The sequence below is a fragment of the Eretmochelys imbricata genome, chromosome 24, assembly GCF_965152235.1.
Source record: "Eretmochelys imbricata isolate rEreImb1 chromosome 24, rEreImb1.hap1, whole genome shotgun sequence".
Lineage (NCBI taxonomy): Eukaryota > Metazoa > Chordata > Testudines > Cheloniidae > Eretmochelys > Eretmochelys imbricata.
Window position 1 is genome coordinate 15,671,457 of NC_135595.1, and position 18,669 is coordinate 15,690,125.

Consider the following 18,669-nt stretch of genomic DNA (forward strand, 5'->3'; position numbering starts at 1 on the left):
GTTCCAGAGCTGAACTCCCCTGAGAGTTAGAAAGTTTTTCCTAATATCTAACCTAAATCTCCCTTGCTGCAGATTAAGCCCATTCTGGCTCGTCCTACCTTTAGTGGGCATGGAGAACAATCCATCTCTGTCCTCTTTGTAACAGTCCTTAACAGCAAAAACAATGAGGAGTCCTTGTGGCACCTGAGAGACTAACAAATTTCTTTGGCCATAAGCTTTCGTGGGCTAAAACCCACTTCATCAGATGCATGGAATGGAACATACAGTAGGGAGGTATAAATACACAGCATATGAAAGGATGGGAGTTGCCTTACCAAGTGGGGGGGAGGGGGGGGGTCAGTGCTAACGAGCCAGTTCAATTAAGGTGGAAGTGGGCTAGTCTCAACAGCTGACAAGAAGGGGTGGAAATCTCTTTTGTAGTGCTAATGAGGCCAATGTAAACAAGGTGGCCCATTTCAAACAGTTGACAAGAAGGTGTGAGTATCAGCAGGGGGAAATTAGTTTTTGTCGTGACCCATCCACTCCCAGTCTTTATTCAGGCCTAATTTGATGGTGTCCAGTTTGAAAATTAATTCCAGTTCTGCGGTTTCTTGTTGGAGTCTGTTTTTGAAGTTTTTTGGTGAAGAATTGCCACTTTTAAGTCTGTTATTGAGTGTCCAGGGAGACTGAAGTGTTCTCCTACTGGTTTTTGAATGTTTTAATTCCTGATGTCAGATTTGTGTCCATTTATTCTTTTGCATAGAGACTGTCCGGTTTGGCCAATGTACATGGCAGAGGGGCATTGCTGGCACATGATGGCATAGATCACATCGGTAGATGTGCAGGTCAATGAGCCCCTGTTGGTGTGGCTGATGTGGTTAGGTCCTATGATGGTGTCCCTTGAATAGATATGCGCTACAAAAGTGATTTCTACCCCTTCTTGTCAACTGTTGAGAATAGCCCAATTCCACCTTAATTTAATTGGCTCGTTAGCACTGACCCCCCCCGCCCACCTTGTAAGGGAACTCCCATCCTGGGACCCCAGGGTGCTCAGTGCTGTATGTTATTTATTGTCTGCGTCACCATAGCGCCTAGGACCTCTTTGCACTCGGTGCTGTATGTTGTTGTTTGTTATCTGCGTTACCGTAGTGCCTAGGACCCCTTTGCGCTAGGTGCTGTACAGAACAAGATACTTCCCATCTGGGTTGCAGGCAGCCAGCGCTGTGCGTGCTTCCCCATGCTCTGAGTTCCTCTCCTAAGCTACTTTGCACCTGCCAGGGTGATGCTCCTCCTGGGGCTGGCACTTCCCAGCAATGCCTCCTGGAGATTTCAGGTTTCACCCAAAGCAGCCCTGCCAGTGGGGCCCATGCATGGAGGAGGCCAGGACTCAGAGGGCTGGCCTGGTGTCCGTGCACCGAGTGCTCTAGAGCCAGGCGCCTTGTGTACTCATTGTGGATGTGTCCCTGCTGTAGACTCCAGTTCCTTGGGATGCTGTGGCTGTGGGTTAGTCTGATCAGGACCCTCTGCTGTCTCCCAGTGGGAGTGATTGGGTGTCATTCCCTGGGGCAAATGGGCCTGTGGCTGGGTCATTAGGATGTTCCCAGGAAGCTGATCTAGCCAACAGCACCTGTCATAAAGTCAGCGAGAGATGAGCAGCTGAGCTCTGATGACTTAGTGCAAGGTGGCCACTGCTGGGCCCCGAACAAAAGGGTTTGATGTGGCTGTCACCCCCTTCAGGCGAGGCACTGTCTGCAGCAGCGTCACCCAGCCGTTCCCAGCCCCAGCTAAGCCTCCCACAGAGAGCTGTTCTCCTTTCCCAGCCAGCTCCCACCTGAGCTGGGCTCTCTCCTTTCACCCCCTCTCTCCACGCCTGACTCCTGCTACCAGTATAGCGGTAAAACCGCTTGCTAGCCCTTCACTGGCCAGCGTGAGGTTTGTTCACCCCGTGCTGCCCAGGGAAGGATGGTGACGATTCTATCCCAGTCAGGCAGCTGTTCAGGGCCCTGGGACTAGAGCTTGGTTGGGAGGCACGTAGAGAAGCCCTGTCAAGGGGGATGCTGTGGCCGCTGCATGGGGGATGCCTGGGTTTCCCATGTTCCTTGCGCCATTGCAGTGTGCCCAAGTGCCATTCCTCCCCCAGGTCTAATTGAAGGTGGCCTGGGGGCCGCCTCCGTCTCAGGGTAACGAACCTGGTCAGGACAGACCCGTGCCTCCCTGAGCCTTTCCACCTACCCTTTCTTTCTCTGCACACGGCCCCACCCTGGCCCGTGCTGCACAGCTCTCTGGAGTGTGCTGGTGGCATTGTGGTGTGAGGAGACCAATCTTGGCTGGTAGCAGGTGCAGATGGGGCTGGCTGCTCAGCAAATGGATTCTGGTGGAGCTAGGACCAAGCCTGGTCAGGACCTGCTGGTTAGGCAAAGTCTTCTACACTTGATTCCTTTGTTTGGGTCTTTCAGGACTCTTCCCCACCCCTACTTTATTCCTGCAGTGTGTCTTAACTCCATAGGCAGCCTCTCTGCAACCCAGCGAGTGCTTGTTAAGTGGCTGCTTCCACTGAGTCTCTCAGAAATAGTTAGCAATGTTGCTGGATTCTCTGTCATTGTTAGGGTCCAGAGTGAACACCACAAGAAAGGGGCTTTTCCACTCTAGCTTGGCCAGAAGCTGTAAGCCAAATGCAGGGATCCCTGCAGAAGGTACCTTGGCCTGTGTTATAGAGAAGATTGAGCAGGATGGATCATTGTGGTCCCTTTTGGCTGCAACTCCTCTGAAGGGACCTGTTGGGTTCTCAGATGGTGTGAGCAGACTCTGCTTGGGGTCGGTGTGTCTTTGCAAGGGGCTCATGTTTGGTGGGAAGCAGAATGCCTCGTTCAGCTGGATTTCCTTCCGGGAGGTAGCTGGAACGGGAGGCAGTGCGTTGGCGGTGGGGGACTAGCAGGGCGGGCTGCTGTTGAGTGGCAGCACAGCCCTGCCCATGCAGGGCAGGCTGGGTTGCTCAATTGGTCACACTCCTGTCCAGCTTACTTTGGGGCTGTCGCTCAGCTGTTCATCTTGTCAGTTTCCTCTTTGCCATTTTGTTCAAACAGCTGCCTTGATCCCAGCCCCCCTTCCCTGCCGTCCTTCCCCGACCTCCTGTCTCGCCTGCGCACTGCAAGGACAGCTGCCCCGGGAGGGACAGGGAGCCGGGGCTAGCACCCTCCATTCGCTCCCCCAGCTTCGCAGGCTCTGTGCCGGGAGCAGCTGCCCACGCCAGGGGCAACTGGACACTTTCCCCCATGGTGATACCCTCCAGCATTGAGGTGCCGCCGCCTCCCGCCATGCTACTGGCACTGCAGACAGACTGGGGCAGGAGGGAGCCCGAGTGTTACCTGCCATCTTCCCGCTGCCACAGGCAGCCATCCACAGGTGGGCTCCGGCACTGGGCGGTGGGGGATCGCTGGTGCCTGCCTCATCCTTGCGTGATGTACACGGGGGCCAGGGTTTGTGTGGAAGGGATGGGAGAGTGAGTGCTCTGTGAAAAGGTGGCCAGCGGGTGCCTCGAGGTTGCACACTAGTCCTGTATCGTGAACTTCTCTCTGAACGATCTGGATGTGGGGGTGAGCACCCAAGTGACGAAATGGTCGGATGACTCAGTTATGGGGCTGAGACAGGGCCAGGGAGGGGTGCGAGGAGCTCCAGAGGGAGCTGGGTGAAAGGGTAGCTCGGTGGCAGACAGAATTCAAGTTTGCTGAATGCAAAGTGATGTGTCCAAAAGGGAAAAACTGAAACTGCTTGGACACCGGACAGGTGTGGAAATGACCCGCGAGCACTCATTGTGAGCAGCTTGGAGGAGAGTTCTGCCTAGTGCACAACCACAGCTAGAAAAGCCCCCGTCACGTCTGGGCACATAAGGGCTGAGCTGGGGAATGTTTAGTGAGGGAGACTTACATCTCTGCCCCCTCTTTGTAGAGCAATGGTGCAGCCTCCGCTGGAAATAGTGTGTGCATTACTGGGCACCCCAGCTCTGAAAGGATACTGCAGAACTGGGGACGGGGAGGTGTCAGAGAAAGGGGATGAGAACGATCTAGAGCCTGGAAAAACTGGAGAGAGACGGGGATTGTTACTGTAGAGATCTGTAAAGTGATCGGTGGAATTGAGAAGGGGTATCGGGAGTGTCTGTTCTCCCAGCCTCGCAGCTCAAAGACTAGGGGGCGTGTGATGAAACTGAAAGATGGGGAAACCGAAAACCCATCTGAGGAAAGACTTTGTCATCAGCTGCTTGATTGGCCTGTGGAATTGCCTGCCACTGGATGGTGATAAAGGGACAACTAAGGGGGGATCTGATCGAGCTCTACAAAGCATGACTGGTGTGGAGAAAGTAAATAAGGAAGTGTTATTTACTTGTTCTCATAACACAAGAACCCAGGATTACCCGATGAAATTAATAGGCAGCATTTTAACAATTGCAACATTAAAACAAACATAAGGAAGTATTTGTTCACACGACACACAGTCAACCTGTGGAACTTGTTGCCAGGAGTGGGGATGTTGTCAAGGCCAAAACTATAATTGGGTTAAAAAAAGAACTAGGTAAGTTCCTGGAGGATAGGTCCATTAATGGCTATTAGCCAGAATGGGCAGGGATGGTGACCCTAGCCTCTGTTTGCCAGAACCTGGGATTGGATGCCAGGGGATAGATTACTTGATGATTACCTGTTCTGTTCATTCCCTCTGGGGCACCTGGCATTGGCCACTGTTGGAAGACAGGGTACTGGGCTAAATGGACCTTTGGTATGACTCAGTATGGCTGCTCTTGTGTTCTTATGATAAGTCCAAGAGCTCAGCAAGATACAAAGAGGGAATGGGCATTTCTAGGGCTAATGGGAATGGCTGGAGAACATAGTGGTACCAAAGTGGGGCAGGGATCTGAAATCAGCTGCTTTGTAGCTTCAGCCAAGCTCTCTGAGACTAGGGTGAGAGCTATTATGGGCACAGGTTATCCCCATCTGCTGCTGCAGGGCGTCTTCCATCTTCCTCTGAACAATCTGGTGCTATCAAAGATGGGATACCAGGGTAGGTTACTCCTAAGGGCATTCTGCACCAAAAACATAAAAATTCTGCGCACAGTATTTTAAAATTCTGCAAATTTTATTTGTCAAATAACTGTGGAGGCTCCAGCATGGCACTGGGGAGTACAGACCACTGGCTGCACAGAGGTAGGAGATCACTCTGCAGCTACTCCCCAGGACATGGCTCAGCAGTGAGGCTGCACCCAAGCCTGACACAGCGCAAGGACCGAGCCTGCCCCAGAAACACCCCAGAGCCATGTTCCTCTGTGCCAGGTGCACCAGGTGTGGGCAGGCATGCTCAGCCCAGCAGGATCCAAGTGTGGGGGGGATTCAGATGTGGGTTGAGAGGGTTCTGTGTGGGGCAGTCTGGGTGTGGGAGGCGCTCTGGATGCACAGGGGCTTGTTGGGGGGTTCTGGGTGCAATGGTAACGGAACTCTGCAGGAGGTAAAGGTGGTTGGGGCTGAGCAGGGCAGGGTCTGGGTGTGACAGAGCTCGGCGGGGGGCTTGGGTGTTGGGGGTCCAGATGATGGGGGAGTAGGGCTCAGTGAGGTGAGGATCCAGGTGCAGCTGGCTGGGGCTTGGTAGAGTGGGGATCCAGGTGTGGGTGGCTCTTTGGGATGGTCCAGGTGAAGGGGGAGTGGCGCTCGGCAATGGTATTCTGGCTGTGGAGGTGTGTGTGGTGAGGCTCGGCGGAGGGACTGAGTATGAGGGGGTCTGGGTGCATGGGGATTGGGAAGATGTGGGAGCAGTTCCCCGTACAGTGATCCCTCCCCCTGCAGCTGAGGAGCGATGGGTGAGGAGTTTGCAGAGCTTCCTGCAGCCTGGAGAGAAATCTGGGGGTGGGTCTGACCTGGCCCCGGATGTTGTGCAGGGGAAGAGGAAGTCTCGTCCTCCCAAGCCCAGCCGGAACTAGGAGCTGAGCCCGGCACAGGGTAGGAGCTACCAGCTGGGTCTTCCCCAGTCCTGCCCCGCAGTGATTTACCTCTGCCAGCTGCCTTAGGCACGCAAAACATACAGCTGGGGAGGGTCGCATGCTGCTCTTGGGGCTTCCCTTTACTTCCCTGTCAGAAAGTCATTTTTCTGCGGGGAAGCAAAGAAATCTGCAGAGGGTCATGAATTCTGCGCATGAACAGTGGTGCAGAATTTCCCCAGGAGTAGTAGATGGGTCTTGGGGCTGATCAACTCTGGCTGCTTCTATATTCCTATGGCTTTTTTGGGCTGTGGGTCAGATGGGGAGAGGAGGTGCTGTTGCTGGGCTATGGAGCTGGGGTTGGGTCCAGATTTATCTGGGGTAGGGGGCCCAGGTCTCTGTTGACCGACCCACACAGTGGCCTCAAGGCATATCTTGGGGTGTAGAGGCTGGCAGGGAGGAAGGGGCTTGAAGCGGATGTTGTAGGAGTGTCATAGGTAGCCCATCACCCCCTAGTGGACCAGGGTTGGGCTGGGACTGGCCCTGTCTGCCCTTTGTGTTGGGGGATCCCAGAGCCGGTGGCCCAGACATGCCCTGGCACCCTGCCCCTGCGCTGTGTATGGAGATCCCGGAGCCGGGGGCCCTGGCACCCTGCCCCTGTACTGTGTATGGGAGGATCCCAGAGCTGGGGGCTCCATCTTTCCATAGCAATTGGCTCTACTTCCTCCCCACCGCCCAAATCAACTGCAAGGATTGCCTTGCTCCCTGGGGGTTAAAAATAATCCCGGCAGCTGTGCTGCTTGGGACCCCACCCAGCCTCCCAGCTGGCTCACCGATGGCACTCAGCCAAGTGCTGGAACGAGTCGCAGGCCTCCTCCCCAGTCCTGGCACACAAGCTCCTCAGCTGGCGCTGGGGCAGTGCAGGATGCAGGGCCCCGATCCCCGGGCGTGAGCTCCTTGGCTGGTGCCCAGATGGGTTACAGAGCCCCGATCCCTGGAAGTGAGCCCTTGAGCTGGTGCCAGGGCGGGTCGCAGGGCCCTGATTCCTGGGTATGAGCTCCTCGGTTGATGCCCAGGCAGGTCACAGGGCACCAATCCCTGCACATGAGTTCCTTGGTTGGCGTCCAGGTGAGTCGCAGGGCCCTGATCCCAGGGCATGAGCTCCTCAGCTGGTGCCCGGGCAGGTTGTAGGGCCCTGATCCCAGGGCATGAGCTCCTCAGTCAGCGCCCAGGCTGGTCGCAGGGCCCCGATCCCGGTTGCCAGCTCCTTGGGTAGTGGTCAGCGGGTCATGAGGCCCCAGTCCAGGCGTGCAGGATCCTGGCCCATGATTGCCTCAGCAGGCATGAGGATAGTGTGCAGGCTGCATGCCCCAGCCCTGCTCTCTGCCCAGTGGCCTTAATTATTCTGGTGGGTGGCTGGGTGGGTGGGAGAGCGCTGGGGCCCTGCTGGCCCTCAGGGTTTTGACTCTGGTTCCTTTGAGCAATTTAGCTTATTTTTAAAAAACAAAACCAAGATGGGAAAACACCCCAAAATGAACAAAAGTCCAGATGAACTTTGGGGTTGACCAAAACATTTCCTTCCAAGTGAATTTGTTTCGTTTGGCGAGAAAACTCGACACAGCTTCGGTTTGGCTTGGAACGGAACCGAATTCATTTTAGTTTTTTCAGTTTTTGCAGCCCCCGAACCGGCCTGGCTGGGACTAGGTCTCTGCAACTCCCAGTCCTGGCACTCCCAAACTAGGGCACGCTGTTGCTTCAGGCTAAGTGGCTCCTGGTGGGGCATAGCCCCGCGGTGGCCTTTGGCACCACATGTGCGCGAGCTGATTTGCAGCTACTTTGCACGTGGCCGTCAGTTGAGCGGGTGGGGGGCGTGGAGTGGCATCAAAGCTGGCAGCTGGGTGTGTGTGGGGGGGCTGCTGGGCTGTGTATGGGCGGGTGATACTGAGTTGGGGACTGCACCATCCAGCGGGAGGGGCAGGTGCAGGGGGATCCGGGGGGGGGGCGGGCGGGCGGAGGACTCGCACTGACCCAGTCTCCCTCTCTCTCTGCCCCTCAGGTGGCAGCAGCAGCAGCAGCGCAGGATGCCAGCTGCTGCCCGCCAGCCAGCCTGCCTCTCTGGGCGTCTCGCTTGCCACTGAGCCAAACATGTCGAGCCAGCACGGTCATGCCCCCTTCTCCAGCATCCAGTCCATGGCTGACCACCCGCAGGTACCGGATCTCCCCGCCTCCTCCCGCCTGGGCACCTAGACGGGATCAGGAGGCTGTGCAAGGAGCCAGCTCTGGCAGCAGGGATTCTAGATGCACGGGGCATGGGCTGGCCCTTGCCACAGGACGGACAAACAGCCGAGGAGCCCTGGAAGGGGCTGGAGATCCTCCTGGCCTCAGTGGGGATACATCCGGCAGAGGGGCTTAGGGCTGGACGCAGGGTCCCTGCTGACCTGGCACAGCCTGGCCGGTGTCATGTGAGGGCACCGTTCCAAGTGGGGTAGCTACAGGTGAGGGAAGGCAGGGGGTGTGCCTGGGGGCACCCATCCCTCGCCATGACCGCCCATCCGTGTCTCTGCAGACCCTGCCAGAGCTGAGCGTCCTGCAGCGGCGAATCCCCCTGACCTTCCGCGAATCGGCCACGGCACCGCTGCGCAAGCTCTCCGTCGACCTCATCAAAACATACAAGCACATCAACGAGGTGAGCTTCTGGGGGGCGGGGGGGGTGCGGGGGGGGCGTGCGTTGGCATCAACGAGGGGTCTAGCTTCGGGGCAGCACTGCCGCCCTTCCCCGAGTGCACCGTGATGCCGCGCAGATTATGGGCTGGCCTAGAGCACTGGGAACGGGCAAAGCATGGGAAGTCAGCTCCCTGGAGGGGGGCCCCTGGCCTGGGATGCTGGTTCCCTGGGGGTGGGCGTGGGCAGGCTCCCAGGCCTGTGGAGCCGGCTTCCCCTGTGCCAGAAGGCTGGTGCTGACTCTTACCCCCCCCAGGTGTACTATGCCAAGAAGAAGCGGCGGGCGCAGCAGGTGCCCCCTGAGGACTCGAGCACCAAGAAGGAGCGCAAGGTGTACAACGAAGGCTACGACGACGACAACTACGACTACATCGTCAAGAGCGGGGAGCGCTGGCTGGAGCGCTACGAGATCGACTCGCTCATCGGCAAGGGCTCCTTCGGCCAGGTCAGCCCCCCAAACCCCGCCGTACCCCCAAAACCCTGCCGTACCCCCACACTGCCCCCATGTCCCTAACCCCCCGCTACGAGATCGACTCGCTTATCGGCAAGGGCTCCTTCGACCCGCTAAGCTCCTAAACCCCGCCGTACCCCCACACTGCCCCCATGTCCCTAACCCCCCGCTACGAGATCGACTCGCTTATCGGCAAGGGCTCCTTCGAACCGCTAAGCTCCTAAACCCCGCCGTACCCCCACACTGCCCCCATGTCCCTAACCCCCCGCTACGAGATCGACTCGCTCATCGGCAAGGGCTCCTTCGACCCGCTAAGCTCCCAAACCCTGCCGTACCCCCAAAACCCCGCCAGACCCTCAGACTACCCCCACATCCCTAGCCCCCCACTACAAGATCAACTCACTCATTGGCAAGGGCTCTTTCGGCCAGCTTAGCCCTTGGCCCCCCCTGAATCTCCACTGTACCCCTAAACCCCCAGTCCCCGCCATACCCTCTTCTCCCCCTTCCTAATTCCCTGATGTGAAATAAACTCATTGCTCATCAAGGCCTCCTTCACACAGCTGAGAGCTACCAGCACCTGTCACATCCACCCCGAGCCCTGGTATGGCCCCTCCCCCACCCCCACCCTGAGTCAGGCCGTGCCCCCGACAGCGCTCTGTCCCCCCCAGGTGGTGAAGGCGTACGACCACCACGACCAGGAGTGGGTGGCCATTAAGATCATCAAGAACAAGAAGGCGTTTCTGAACCAGGCCCAGATCGAGCTGCGGCTGCTGGAGCTCATGAACCAGCATGACACCGAGATGAAGTATTACATTGGTGAGTGGGGAGGGAGGTGGGGGGCTGGGGGAACAATGGGGAGGGCGGGGACGTTGTGGGGGCCGGGTTGTACGTTGAGGAGTTGGGGGGGGAGGTCCGGTATCGGGGGGCTGGGATGTATATTGAGGAGTGGGGGGAGGTTGCAGGGCTGGGGTAAATGTTGGGGGGGCTGGGGAGGTTATACTGAGGACTGCTCCTCCTCTCGCCGAGCCGTGCGGAGGGAGCTCAGTGTGGGGTCAGGGGGTTGCGGTGGAAGGGAAGCACCCCCCCCCCCAGCTGTCCTTCACACTCCCTTCCCCCCCCAGTGCACCTGAAGCGCCACTTCATGTTCCGGAGCCACTTGTGCCTGGTGTTCGAGCTGCTCTCCTACAACCTGTACGACCTTCTGCGTAACACCAACTTCCGCGGCGTCTCGCTCAACCTCACCCGCAAGTTCGCTCAGCAGCTGTGCACGGCGCTGCTCTTCCTGGCCACCCCCGAGCTCAGCATCATCCACTGCGACCTCAAGCCCGAGAACATCCTGCTCTGCAACCCCAAGCGCAGCGCCATCAAGATCGTCGACTTCGGCAGCTCCTGCCAGCTGGGCCAGCGGGTGAGTGCGCTGGCCCTGCCCCCAAGCCCCGCCCCCCTGTTCCATAGCCCCGCCCCCCAGGCAACGGCCCCGCCCCCGCCGCATGCCCTGCTCTGCAGTCCCAAGCGCAGCCCCAACATCGTCGGCTTCAGTCACTCCTGCTAGTGGATGAGTGCGCGGGTCCCACCCCCTGAGCTGCAGCCTCAACCCCTGAGCTCCTTTCCTGCCCCACGCCCTATGTAACGGCCTTGCCTGTAGCCCCTCTCCCTGCTCTGCAACCCCAAGCACAGTGCCGTCAAGATCGTTGACTTTGGTAGCTCCTGCTAGCTGGGCCAGTGGGTGAATGTGATAGCCCTGTGCCATGGCCCCACCCCTGCGCTTGTCCCCTGCAAGTGCAGCACTCTCAAGTTTGTCGACTTCAGCAGCTTCTGCTAGCAGGGAGTGTGTTAGCCCTGCCTCACCCGTCCCCTAGCCCCACTCTGGGGGGACAGACTGAGCGACAGACTGTCCCACCTCTACTTCATCCCCACTGCCAGATCTGTGCTGCCCTGCTTTAGTGGTTACAGCAGGGGAGGCTGGGAGCCAGGATGTGGGTTTTCCCTCAGCTCAGGGAGCGGAGGAGGGTCTAGTTAGAGCAGAGAGGGGCTAAGAGCCAGGACTCCTGGGTTCTATCCCTGTTCTGGGATGTGTTTCCCAGCAAAGCCTGTGGGCCTGGCCAGTCTGTGCCCCCATGCGGGCTTCCTCCCTGCTCCCGTCAGGGGCTCATCACGCTGACCCTCATCTCCCCAGATCTACCAGTACATCCAGAGCCGCTTCTACCGCTCGCCAGAGGTGCTGCTGGGCATGCCCTATGACCTGGCCATCGACATGTGGTCTCTGGGCTGCATCCTGGTGGAGATGCACACGGGGGAGCCTCTCTTCAGCGGCTCCAATGAGGTGAGGGATGGGAGGGGGAATTGCCGCTGGGGCTGTGCCCTTGGGCAGAGACCAAGGGCCACAACCCTTCTCTGGGTGGGAGGGGGGAAAAAGGCCCTATCGGAGGCGAGGGGAGGCCCATGGTGCATCATGGGGGCTTTTGTTTGGGTGTCTTGGGCCAAGCTCCCTGACTGGACTACATCTCCCAGGATGCACCACAATAATGTGACTCCCATGATGCTCCTCAAACCTTCATCAGAGAGGAGCATCATGGGACATGTTGTCTAGCCGGGGAGCTCAGAAAAGGGAAACGTTGTGGCAAAATGCAAACTTTTGCTCCCGGGGAAATTTTCAGTTTTTGAAGGAACAGTGTTTCCACAGAGAAATCCTCTGCGTGGAAAATTCCCGACTGGTGGCAATCAGGATGTCACCCCTTTCTGGGGTGAGAGGCTGGGCGTGGCTGCCCCAGTAACGGGAGGGAGTGGGGCTGGGTGGGGGCAAGGCTGGCAAGGGCGCCCCATGACGCGTCCCTTCCTCCCTGCAGGCAGACCAGATGAACAGGATTGTGGAGGTGCTGGGGCTGCCGCCCCCACACATGCTGGAGCAGGCGCCGAAGGCCCGGAAATATTTCGACAAGCTGCCCGAGGGGGGCTGGGCCCTCAAGAAGAACAAGGAGGTCAAAAAGGTAATGGGGGTCCTTGGGGTCCTCACCTCACGCTTCTGATTCCCCGCCCCCAGTCTCCCGCACAGGATCCCTGTTCTCCCCATGCACCTCTTCCTGCCATGCAGGCCCCGATGCCAAGCCCTCCCCCATGCTGCTGGGATCCCTGTGCCTCCCATGCTGCCCCCACCCCAGGGAGCCACCCTATATCCTGCACTGCTCCCTAGCACCTGCTGCCAGGAACCCCGCTCCCCCGTGGCACCAGCTACCTGTGCATTGCCCTCCATCTGCATTTCCCCCACTTTCCCTGCGCTGACGGGGCCACGATGTTGCCCCCCGACTGCTGAGATTCCCATGTCCCCACTGCTGCCCCTCACTGCCTGTCCCACTCCCCACCTTATCCCCGCCCTGCCGGGATCCCTGCGTCTCCTGCATGCTATGCCCGCCCCCCACTCCATCCCTGGTCTGCTGGGATCCCCTCGACCCCTCCCTGCCCTGCCAGGATCCCCATGTCATTCCCCACTCCCCCACCCCACTTGTGTCTTCTGTGCTCCCCACTGCCCTGCTGGGATCCCCACATCTTCTGCATGCCCCTCCGATCCCTGCCCTACCCCGCCGTCTGTCCCCCCCCCCGCCACCCCCACACTGTATCTCCTGTAGTCCTCCCCACCCTGTCGGGATCCCGGTGCCTCCTGCCAGGATACCTACATCTCCACCCTGGCTGGATCCCTGCATCTCTCCTCTCCCCCTGCCTCGCAGGACCCCTGCCTCTCTTCCCCCACCATGATCCCGGCCGGGACGCCCTGCTGAACGTGTTTCCCTTGCAGGAATACAAGGTGCCGGGCACACGGCGGCTGCACGAGGTGCTGGGGGTGGAGAGCGGGGGACCCGGGGGGCGCCGGGCGGGCGAGCAAGGCCACTCGCCCTCCGACTACCTGAAGTTCAAGGACCTGGTGCTGCGCATGCTGGACTACGAGCCGCGCAGCCGCATCACGCCCTTCTACGCCCTGCAGCACAACTTCTTCAAGAAGACCAGCGATGAGGGCACCAACACCAGCAACAGCAACTCCACCAGCCCGGCCATGGAGCACAGCCACAGCACCAGTACCACCAGCTCCGTCTCCAGCTCGGGTACGGCCCCGCTCCCCTGTCCCGGCCCCCGAGTCCCCAGCACCAGCTCCGTCTCCAGCTTGCGTGCAGCCCCTACGTCTGTCCTGTGTTCCCCCAGCACCAGTGTGACAGGATTCCCGGGGTGCAGACTGGACTGTGGGACCGCTGTGCCCCCTTAACTCTCTCGAGCCTGGGCTGTCTCTCAATGCTTTGCTAGTGACAAGCAGCAAACCCCTCCAGGCGCTGTGATCACTCAGTACAACAGCACGTGGAGCCCCACACCCAGCTAGCTTGCCTGAATGCTCCCAGAGCCACTCATGAATCACACAGAGAAAGGCACCCGCCAAATCCCACCAGCTCCCAGTCTTGTACCTCAGGAATATACCGTCCTGCACTGCTCAAGACGAGCAGTGCAAATTTATTAATTGGTTCACCACTTCATCAGGGGAAAGTGGCTATACACCAGCCTTTGCACACCTGAGCAGATTCACCAAACGCTTCAGGCAAACTCAGTGGGAAAGATAAACAGTAAAACAAGTTTATTGACTACAGAAGAGAGATTTTAAGTGATAAATGAGAGGCAAAAAATCAGAGTTAGTTACCAAGAGAACAAAATAAGCACACAATCTAATCTTAAACCTATAAGACACTAGGCAGTATTTAGATCAAGCAGTTTTCTCAACCCACTGGATGTTAGTTCATAATACACAGATTTCACCCTTGAAACCTGGGCCAGTCTCCTCTGCTGGAGTCTTCATTCTTCTGAGCATCCTTGTTGCTTGCAGTGTAGGGGGGGGGGGGGCAGGAGAAAGGCCCAGCGTGGGGCCCCTGGGTTCTGTTTTATAGCCTCAGTCCCATGTGCTTGGAGCACACAAGTCCAGGCATGTCTGGGGGGCATTGCTGAGTCACCAGGCAAGGCTGAGCAATTCCCCTGGTGTGGCCTCATGCAGGTGAGTCGTTGCATCCTAGCTCCCTTGCTGGACAGTGGCTGTTAATGGTTGTGTGACACCTGCCTGGGTGTTGGTTATGCCCCAGTTATTGTCTCTGGGGAGCTGGGGAGCTTCCCAGACCCACAGCATATTTGAGTGAGAATCCTACAACACAATTCTCAGAACTTCATAGGCATTAATGCTAGAAGAGTGGGGTTTCAGCAAATCAGAACCTGTCCCATGATGCTTTACAAAGCATGCTTTATATGCAATATCACGATTATAGACAAACGTTGAATATGGGGGTCGCAGGGTGCCCTCCAGGGCGTAGAGTGTCCCAACCAGAACCGTCAGCTCCGTCTGCAGCTTGGGTATGGCCCCAACTCCCTGCCCCAGCCCTGGTACGGCTCCTGACCCACCAACACTGCCCGCTTCATCTCGTGCTCTGGTACGGCCTCCATGTCCTCCAGTCCCACTGTGGGGCTCAGCCATGGCACCAGCACCGCCCCACCTTCTCCGCCCATCCCGACTGCCTCTCTCTTCCCCCCCAGGCGGCTCCAGCGGCTCTTCCAATGACAACCGCAACTACCGCTACAGCAACCGCTACTACGCCAGCACGGTCGCCGCCCACACCGACTGCGAGATGCAGAGCCCCCAGGTACGCCCGCTCCCCCCCGCCGCCCACACCGACTGCGAGATGCAGAGCCCCCAGGTACGCCCGCCCCCCCCCCCCGCCCACACCGACTGCGAGATGCAGAGCCCCCAGGTACGCCCGCTGCCCCCCCCCGCCCACACCGACTGCAAGATGCAGAGCCCCCAGGTACGCCCGCTCCCCCCCGCCGCCCACACCGACTGCGAGATGCAGAGCCCCCAGGTACGCCCGCCCCCCCCCCCCCCACACCGACTGCGAGATGCAGAGCCCCCAGGTACGCCCGCCCCCCCCCCGCCCACACCGACTGCGAGATGCAGAGCCCCCAGGTACGCCCGCTCCCCCCCGCCGCCCACACCGACTGCGAGATGCAGAGCCCCCAGGTACGCCCGCCCCCCCCCCGCCGCCCACACCGACTGCGAGATGCAGAGCCCCCAGGTAAACCCCCCAGCCACCCACACTGACTGCGAGATGCAGAGCCCCCAGGTACGCCCGCTCCCCCCCGCCGCCCACACCAACTGCGAGATGCAGAGCCCCCAGGTACGCCTCCCCGCTACCCACACTGACTGCGAGATGCAGAGCCCCCAGGTACGCCTCCCCGCTACCCACACTGACTGCGAGATGCAGAGCCCCCAGGTATGCCTCCCCGCTACCCACACTGACTGCGAGATGCAGAGCCCCCAGGTATGCCCCGCCCCTCCCCCCCCCCGCTGCCCACACCGACTGCGACATGTGGAGCCCCCAGGTACGGCTCCCTTGGGCGCTCCCTCCCCACCGCCCACACCATCTGCAAGATGTGAAGCCCCCAGGTACAGCTCCCTTGGGCGCTGCCCCACCCCCCCACCACCAACACCGACTGCAAGATGCAGAGCCCCCAGGTACGCCCCCCCCTGCCGCCCACACTGACTGCGAGATGCAAAGCCCCCAGGTATGCCCGCCCCCGCGCAGCCCACACCGACTGTGAGATGTGGAGCCCCCAGGTACGGCTCCCTTGGGCGCTGACCCCCCCTCCCCATTGACTGCGAGATGCAGAGCCCCCAGGTATGCCCGCCTCCCACACCAACTTCAAGATGCAGAGCCCCCACGTGTGGTCCCCTTGCTCCCCGCTGCCCACACTGACCATGAGTTGCAGAGCCCCCAACATTGCTGACACCCCATGCTTTTCCTCTCCCAACCCCTTTAGCCTGTTCCCAGCCCTGCTCCCCTCACCGCTAGCATCTGTCTCTCTTTCCACAGGCTCCTCCCCAGCAGCAGCAGCCGCGCCTCTGGGCTGGGGGGGATGTCCCGGCGCCGCCCAGCGATGGCTACCCGCCGATCTTACCTCACAAGCCCACGCCCAGCCAGCCGGCGGCACCGCACTTCCATGGGGCGGGCCCGCACCCGCTCTTCCAGCCGGCCGGGCGCACCCACTACCATCGCCCGCCCGTCTCGCCCCACGGCCCCGAGTGCATGGAGCTGGGCCCGGGCCCCCGGCACCTGGACTGCGCCCCTTTTGGCTCGTCGGCGTTCCGGACTAGAGCGGCGGTGGGGGGGCGGGCGGGCGAGGGGGGGCTGCCGCTGGCCTACCCCCCCCACCTGCGCAGCCGGGCGGAGCCCGAGGACTCGGCGCCCATGCTGGGCGTGTGCGTCCCGCAGAGCACGGCAGCCAGCTCTTGATGACTCCTCAAGCCATAACGCTCTTAGGATGCGCCGCCCGGCGGGGGGCGGGCACAGTGCCCACGGATCTTCACAGCCCTGAAAGCTGGCGCTGCCCGCCAACCCCCCCTCCATCCCGGGAGCCGGCGCTGCCCGCGGCCCCCCTGCCGCGGAGCCAGTGCCGCGCCTCCTCTGGGAGCTGGCTCTGCCCGCCACAACCCCCAGGGGGTGGCAACACTCATGGCACCCTGTCCTGCCCCGGAGCCAGCGCTGCCCACGTTCCTCGCCCCGCCCACTTCCGAGCCACCGCGGCCTTTGCTCTCCCATAGAGCTAGCCCCACGCCCACTACCCCCCCATGCCAGTGCCACCCCTGCTGCCCCACTGCTTAGCCAGCAGAGCCAGCGCCCCCTGGCACTGTCCCTACCCTGTGTCCGTGTGGTTCCTACTGTAAATGGTTCCTCGTTAACACTGGCTCCCTGGGCCGGGGGGGCGCCGGGGGGGGGGCCGCCGGCTGGACAGAGGGACCCTCTGCACTTCACGGACTGATGGCCGGGCTGCCCGCCCCACTGTCCAACTGGAATTGCTGCTAAAACTGCCCCCTGCCCCGGGCAGCAGGGCCCTAGCCAATATTTATAGACACCGGCCCCTCCCGCTGTGGAGAAGGAGTGCCCTGATCCCCCTTCCCCCCATGTCCTGGGAGAGCCCCGTGGCCCTCTTGCCCTGCCCCACCCTCCTCCCCCTCCAGGATGGTGTGAGCCTCCTCCTCTTCTTGCCCTGCCCTCCCCTCCCCCACCCCCCGCGTGTGTGGGAACACCCCTGGGGATGAGCCCCGTGGTCTGACAACCCGGCACTGGCGTGGCAGTGAGCTGGGCTGGCCGTTTGGCCCCAGCGTGACCATGGTGGCGCCGTGTCTGCCGGCTGCCCCCTCTCCGTGGCTCGTGCTGTACTGTTTGTCTTTAATTTATTGTACCAAAGACGGTGCGCGGCTTCCCCTGGAGAGGCCGGAGGGGCTGCCCCGTCGCGCCCTCCCGGCACGGCCCCTGCGCTCGCCGCTGGACCCGGGGCCTCTGCTTTGGAGGGGGTGGTGAATAAAATAGTGACAGCAGCTCCGCCGGCTCCCGGTCCCTCTGCTGGCGTCCTCCGCCCGCGGGCAGCCTGGAGACCTGCCTGCTGCTGCCGACACAGCTGCTGGCTCTGGGGGGGAGCCGTGGGATTGCTAGACCGGGGATGGGGTGGGGGTGGGAGCAGTGGAAAGGGGAGAGGGTGACCTCCATTTATCTGCCTGGGCTGGTTAGACTGTGAGCTCCTTGGGGCAGGGCCTGGCCCAGTGGGGCCCTGATCTCAGCTGGGGCAGGGCCTGTCTCTCTCTGTATCTGGGCAGCGCCCAGCACAATGGGGCCCCAATCTCAGCTGAGGCATGGACTGTCTCTCGCTGTTTGTCTGGGCAGTGCCTGGCACGACAGGGCCCTGAAGTTGGTGCCTTTTGTCCCCCTGTAACAGTCCCTAATGCTAACGAGTCTGAGAGGAGAAAGGGCAGGACCGTGGGGTAATTTGGAGACATTGCTATTGGACAGTAGAAGCCAAATGTAAAACTGTCTCCCTGTGCGAGGGGCGCCTTTGGCAGTTCCTCCCCACCCCGCACCAAACTGTGGGCAGCTGATGGCTTGGAGACCCTGATGTCAGACAGGGCACCAACTGTCTGCGCTTGCCAGTGTGCTGGGGAAGCCCTGGAGCTTGGAGCCTGCTCTCAGGGAGGATCTATTTTGCCCCAAGGGGAGTCTTGTCCCTTGTGGGGCACAGTGTCCTGCTGGTGGCTGGGGTCCACACTGTGGAGCAGGGGACTCAGGCCTGCGCTGGAGACGATTCATGGTGACTGGTGGATCCCCAAACTGCCCCCCCATGTGGCAGCTGGACATGCATGCACATTGCCAGGGGCTTGCTCTGTGTGTGTCCTCCTGCGATGCCCATAGAGAGCAGCCACCAAGCGCCAGAGCAGGTAGGTCCTTCTGGCCCGACCCTCCTGGAGCTGGGCAAGTTCAGGTCCCTGCTCCAGCCAGCCCGGGGTGCTGGACAAGGTGTCTGACATTTGGAACCATGGGTCCCATGTTGCTAGAAGGGGCAGGGGCCAGCCCTCGGGGCTGCTCTGAAATTGGCCAGCCAAGGTGAGTCTGGCAGGAGAAGTGGGCTTGCCTCACCTGTGGAGATCTGGGCTGGTTTGGTGAAGTGCTGCTACTGTGGTGCATCATGGGAGCTGTAGTTCATTCTGTTCTCTATG

The 18,669-nt window shown here is 60.2% G+C and overlaps 1 protein-coding gene across 2 annotated transcripts in view; it reads left to right on the top strand.

The window, feature by feature from the left end:
- Nucleotides 1–17,503, top strand: part of LOC144279714 (dual specificity tyrosine-phosphorylation-regulated kinase 1B-like) — a 30,042-nt gene extending 12,539 nt beyond the window's left edge. The window contains exons 1-11 of one of the 2 annotated variants that reach the window (XM_077841321.1): nucleotides 5,823–5,957; nucleotides 7,992–8,143; nucleotides 8,502–8,621; nucleotides 8,913–9,101; nucleotides 9,776–9,923; nucleotides 10,229–10,515; nucleotides 11,284–11,430; nucleotides 11,954–12,094; nucleotides 12,898–13,201; nucleotides 14,661–14,767; nucleotides 15,995–17,503. In XM_077841321.1, the coding sequence (XP_077697447.1) occupies nucleotides 8,081–8,143; nucleotides 8,502–8,621; nucleotides 8,913–9,101; nucleotides 9,776–9,923; nucleotides 10,229–10,515; nucleotides 11,284–11,430; nucleotides 11,954–12,094; nucleotides 12,898–13,201; nucleotides 14,661–14,767; nucleotides 15,995–16,414 (1,926 nt within the window). In that variant the 5' untranslated portion in view covers nucleotides 5,823–5,957; nucleotides 7,992–8,080 and the 3' untranslated portion in view covers nucleotides 16,415–17,503. Of the gene's footprint in view, nucleotides 1–5,822; nucleotides 5,958–7,991; nucleotides 8,144–8,501; nucleotides 8,622–8,912; nucleotides 9,102–9,775; nucleotides 9,924–10,228; nucleotides 10,516–11,283; nucleotides 11,431–11,953; nucleotides 12,095–12,897; nucleotides 13,202–14,660; nucleotides 14,768–15,994 lie in introns of those variants that run through there. The other variant, XM_077841320.1, reaches the window with a different exon arrangement.
- The last annotated feature ends 1,166 nt before the right edge of the window (nucleotides 17,504–18,669 follow it).